Source organism: Triticum aestivum, chromosome 4B (assembly GCF_018294505.1).
Source record: "Triticum aestivum cultivar Chinese Spring chromosome 4B, IWGSC CS RefSeq v2.1, whole genome shotgun sequence".
Classification (NCBI taxonomy): Eukaryota; Viridiplantae; Streptophyta; class Magnoliopsida; order Poales; family Poaceae; genus Triticum; species Triticum aestivum.
Window position 1 is genome coordinate 657,417,889 of NC_057804.1, and position 5,232 is coordinate 657,423,120.

General features: G+C 41.4%; 1 protein-coding gene across 1 annotated transcript; it reads left to right on the plus strand.

The window, feature by feature from the left end:
• Positions 1-543: 543 nt before the first annotated feature.
• On the plus strand, positions 544-2,886 carry LOC123089691 (transcription factor GHD7). Its single transcript, XM_044511298.1, has 2 exons — positions 544-976; positions 2,425-2,886. Exons 1-2 carry the CDS (start codon positions 650-652, stop codon positions 2,737-2,739), a joined length of 642 nt encoding a protein of 213 aa, XP_044367233.1. The 5' UTR covers positions 544-649; the 3' UTR covers positions 2,740-2,886.
• Positions 2,887-5,232: the final 2,346 nt, after the last annotated feature.

Genomic DNA, 5,232 nt, shown 5'->3' on the forward strand with positions numbered 1-5,232 from the left:
GGAGTCGACAGGGGCGACCCAGGAGGCCGGTTAAGCTTGGGGGAGAAGAGTCCTCGCTGGTTCTCATTTTACAGTTTAGTTTCCATGCCCATGATATAGTATGGATGGCCCATGACAAAGGTTGTTTCACAGCTGGTAGTACGTTTCTATTTGAGTTTCTATTTTAGTATTGACATGGTTTCCATTTTGTTGTGTTTGTCTCCCTCGGACCTTTGTGTTAGCATCTCCTTTTTGTTTGACACTGACCAAAAAAAAGCTACACAAATATCTAGCAGTGGGCTTGTGTGGACATAAGATCATGTGGGGGATTCCCGGCAAGCAAGGTCTGCATGGCTCCGGCTCCTCCACGTAAAAAAAGAAAAAAATCAACGATGGATCGAGGGACCATATCTATTCCGACCCACTCATTAGTTGGGTCTATTTGATTTGATCCATTGTATTTTGCTAATTCCCATATCGAATCTTTTTTCTGGCCTTGGAGCTCACTGCTGCTTATATGCGGTGCATGTGAGAGAGAGACGCAGTACAGCCCTAGCTGCTAGTACAACTGCCTCTTCTTCCTCGACATCTCTCCTCCTCGGATCCTCCACGCACCAGACCACACCAGAAAAAACAAACAAGCAAGCAAACCTTGGAGCTAGCTAGCAATATGTCCATGTCATGCGGTTTGTGCGGCGCCAACAACTGCCCGCGCCTCATGTTCTCGCCCATTCATCATCGTCATCACCATCATCAGGAGCACCAACTGCGTGAGCACCAGTTCTTTGCCCAAGGCAACCACCACCACCACCACCATGGCGCGGCAGTAGACCACCCAGTGCCACCGCCGCCAGCCAACTTCGACCACCGCAGAACATGGACTACACCATTTCATGAAACAGCAGCTGCAGGGAACAGCAGCAGGCTCACACTGGAGGTGGGCGTAGGCGGCCGACACATGGCTCACCTAGTGCAGCCACCGGCAAGAGCCCACATCGTGAGTAGTACTACTGCTTAATTGTTTCATCTCTTGCCGATGGATGCGTCCACGGCTTCCTCCTGAAAACTCCCCACCTAATTAATGTCCATCTACACCCCTACCAAAAAAATAGAACCATGTAACCATCTCATATATCTGCCACATAATTCTGTTAATTTATGCTGCTCGATTGTTCTTCTGAAAATGATATACGGGAATGGATCTTGATATTCTTTAATTCTCTATGGAGGCATAGAGTTTGTGTTTTGTATTAGTTGATGCAGAATTGTATGGGTTGTCAAATCACCAGTCATACATATATACTTATTTCATTTTATTTGACCAACAACAAGGTAATCAGTCATACATGCATACTGAAAATTTGACTTGCGCGCAATAACTAACCAACTCGACCGGCACAGCTGGGGCAAGACTTCAATGAAGCTGCTAGCTGGGGCAAGACTTTAATCAAGCTGCTAGCTAGAGCTTAATAATATAACAACCCTGCTATACGTACGATGAATTCTCATCCCACACTCATACGATTAGAGACAGCCCAAGACAATTCAGTTTGTGGGCCACAACATGCATCAAGTTTTACTGTCTGGTCGTACAGGTGTCCGACGAAAAAATATCGTATGCAGAGCAATTTCGATAATATAACATATCTCTTTATTGGATTAGGCAATACATATGCTCAATTCTCAACTTGTCAGTAACTATCTGGAGTCCACACCTTTATGGTAATTAATTGACAAAGTTTTGTGAAATGAACAATATACATACTGGATCGATGCACCCTCTTTCTCATTTTATGTGGTCATTATGAATATGATTGTTATTTAGTATTTAAAGTTTATCTTGAGCTAGTTTTGCAAGTCTGTAGCTCATATATAACTGATACTACTCCCCACGATAGCTTGCGTAGTGGCCGGGTGATCGATCTACCGAGTTCATAAAACTGATCGAGATCGGGTCCAAAAAAGAATAAAACCATACAAAATGGAAAGAAGAGAAGATCCTTGTTTAGTTAGTTTGCATCAGGAAATTGCCTACTTAGTTACCTGCTATCAATCTTTTGGACATGGCATGTTCATCCCAAACGGACCCAGATCACAATTGTTGATGAAGGTACACCTTTTAAAAACTCATAAAACTGTACATACATGTACAGGGCTACACACGCATGTACATAATACACCTACTTAAAACGTATATTCATAGACCAATTGATTTTGGACTGTGCGCATCTTTGGAAAAAAATGCCAGGGGAGTTGTTATCTTCTGCTGTCTAAAAATAGAATAGTTACAATCAAGTGCACCTCTGAATGAAAATGGATCATTTTCTAGTTAATTAGTGACCAATTAGATACTTCATAAACAGGGGAATATCAAGTACGTATCTGCTACCCATAAGAAAGTACATAACTGCGATCTTATGATTATTTTCCTCTTGATATGTTCAGGTGCCATTTTACGGAGGTGCATTCACAAACACTATTAGCAATGAAGCAATCATGACTATTGACACAGAGATGATGGTGGGGCCTGCCCATTATCCCACAATGCAGGAGAGAGCAGCGAAGGTGATGAGGTATAGGGAGAAGAGGAAGAGGCGGCGCTATGACAAGCAAATCCGATACGAGTCCAGAAAAGCTTACGCTGAGCTCCGGCCACGGGTAAACGGCCGCTTTGTCAAGGTACCCGAAGCCATGGCGTCGCCATCATCTCCAGCTTTGCCCTATGATCCTAGTAAACTTCACCTCGGATGGTTCCGGTAATTTATAGCACAAGCCAGATAAAATGATAACATATTTACTTCTGATTGATCCACCCGTGAAGCAGTTGTTCATCTAAGTAAAATAAGTCGGTTAGTGATCGACCGATTGGAGCCATTATGTTGATTTGACTATTTAAAAGGGTCAGCAGATCAATCAAACAAAATGTATTTATTGAAACAAGTCTTGTTATACTACGTGTTGATTTAAACATGTAATTTCAAGAGGATAGCTACATTGATGTGTAATAAAATTGTCCCAAAATTTGTGACAAGTGCGATTGTTGTTTTGATTTATATGGAATTATGTCAATCATACTGGAAAAATAATATGTAACCAGTTGAATTAAGTCATCGCTGACTCAAAATTAAATACGGATGAGCTTTTTATGTATAAAGTTTTGTTATTTTATCTTGAGGACTTCTCTAGGGTGGAAAACGGATTGAGAGAGAGTAAACCATCATGACTGCCGAACATGTACAATGCTTATTTTGAGAAAGAAAATTATATTTCATTCACCAAATATGAGGTGAACCTTGCAACCACATGTATATCAAAAAGCTTTGCGTCAGCTAACTAATTTGTGGCCTTATCACATGTAAAATACCTCCAGTGTGTATGAATGAGGAACTTGAGTAGAATATGTGAAGTTGCATGGAAAATTGTGAACATATCAAGACATCATTACAGCTGTAAATCATCCGAAGTTCATGTATTATATTGGAATTTGTGTTCCTTATGTTGTTGGATGTACTTATTGAAGTGATCCTTCATCTATGAGGTAAGTATTAATTAGTTTGTCCATCTTTTGATCAATCATGTGTATGTGTGTGTGCAGAGTGTCGTCACCTTTGTCATTGGGGGTATAGATGAAGCTTGGGATATGGCACCGGTGGTAGCCTCGAACCTCAAGCTGGTGCGAACCCAATGAGCTAGACAAGATAACGATGTCTGTCCAAGATAAGGGGAAGCTATTGTTGACTGCCATGATCCAATAGGTTTCCAAATACTAATTGTCATGAGATTTATTAAGTCCAATGCTCGATGAAAGTGATTAGATTAATCATTTGTTCCATATTTCATATGTGGATCTAGGAGTGCCATGGGTGAATGCAAAGTAAATTTTACTACATACCTAACCCTAGTTACCTAATAGGTTAATGTTATTTTAGGACCATTTATTGAGATTATGATCATGTTTGGAATAAGTGTAAATTTTCACAGTATTAAAGCAGTGGCACCGCCAATGTTAAGATCCTACTCCCTCTCTTCCTGTTTATAGGACTCAGTTCTAAAATATCACCCACCAAGGTAGATAATGAGTGGTGTAATAGTTTTTGTGAAAACTTATCTACCCCTTGCATATATAGAAACCAAGGGAACACTTTATATTTTAAGCAATGATTTGAGGCACCGACATACGAAACCAAAGGAACACTTTAATTTTAAGTGGGGATTTGAGCCACCGTAATCATTTTGACATGAACCGGACCCACGTATCCAATAGTGCATGTGGCCTAAATGTGGATGTTGTTTGTCCTTGTCTGCATCATATGAACTTGGCGGCCGGCATCCATACATGTATCCATCCATCAGAATAAAGAATACTCCTCTTTTCTTTCTTTTTGTAGCATATCTTTTCCTCCAATTTCAGGGCAGAAGAGGTGAGTAGTCTGTGTGGTGGCCGGAGATAGCTTAGATGCATGGATCGACCCCTGAGGCTGCAAGGTGTGGTGCTGGTTAGCCCGCCTACGCGCGGTGCTCTGGCGAGCTCAGGATTGTGTGGACCGCCTCACTCTGCTGTACGCCAAGAAGAAAAATGTGGTGCGCTCCATGGTTCCAGACTCTCGTGCTGCATCTTGCGCCTTTGGCTAGGTTGTACTCCCTCCGTTTCTAAGTATAAGCCTTTTTAGAGATTTAATACAGACTACATATGAATGTATATAGACGTGTTTTCGAGTGTAGAATCACTTATTTTGCTCTATATGTGTAGTTCATATTGGAATCACTAAAAAGACATATATTTAGGAATGGAGAGCGTGTACTACAACATATTTTTCACTGTGTAAGAAATTTCATTTTCACCAAAAGTAATTACCGATTTACTCTATGTATACTTTTCTGTGTGTTATTTTCATGATCGATCTTGTCGGTAGCTACCTAGGATGAGAGAAGTCAATACATAATGCGTGTGATGTGTAGCTAGCTAGCGAGGCGTAAATGAACGCGCATGCAATGGATTGTGCTGTGTGTGTGTGGCAGACTGGCAGTCTACATCACGCCATCACATGACAAAAATATTCTCTACCTTGCTAGTCACATGAACTTGCTGGCCAGCATCTATACATATACCCATCATAACAAAGAATACTTGGCTTTTCCTTCTTATTGTAGCATAGCGCTTGCTTCTACTTCTGGGCAGAAGCAGATGAATCATATGTGTGGTGGCCTGCAGGGCGTGGTGCTGATGAGATTGCCCACTGGCGAGCTCAGGAT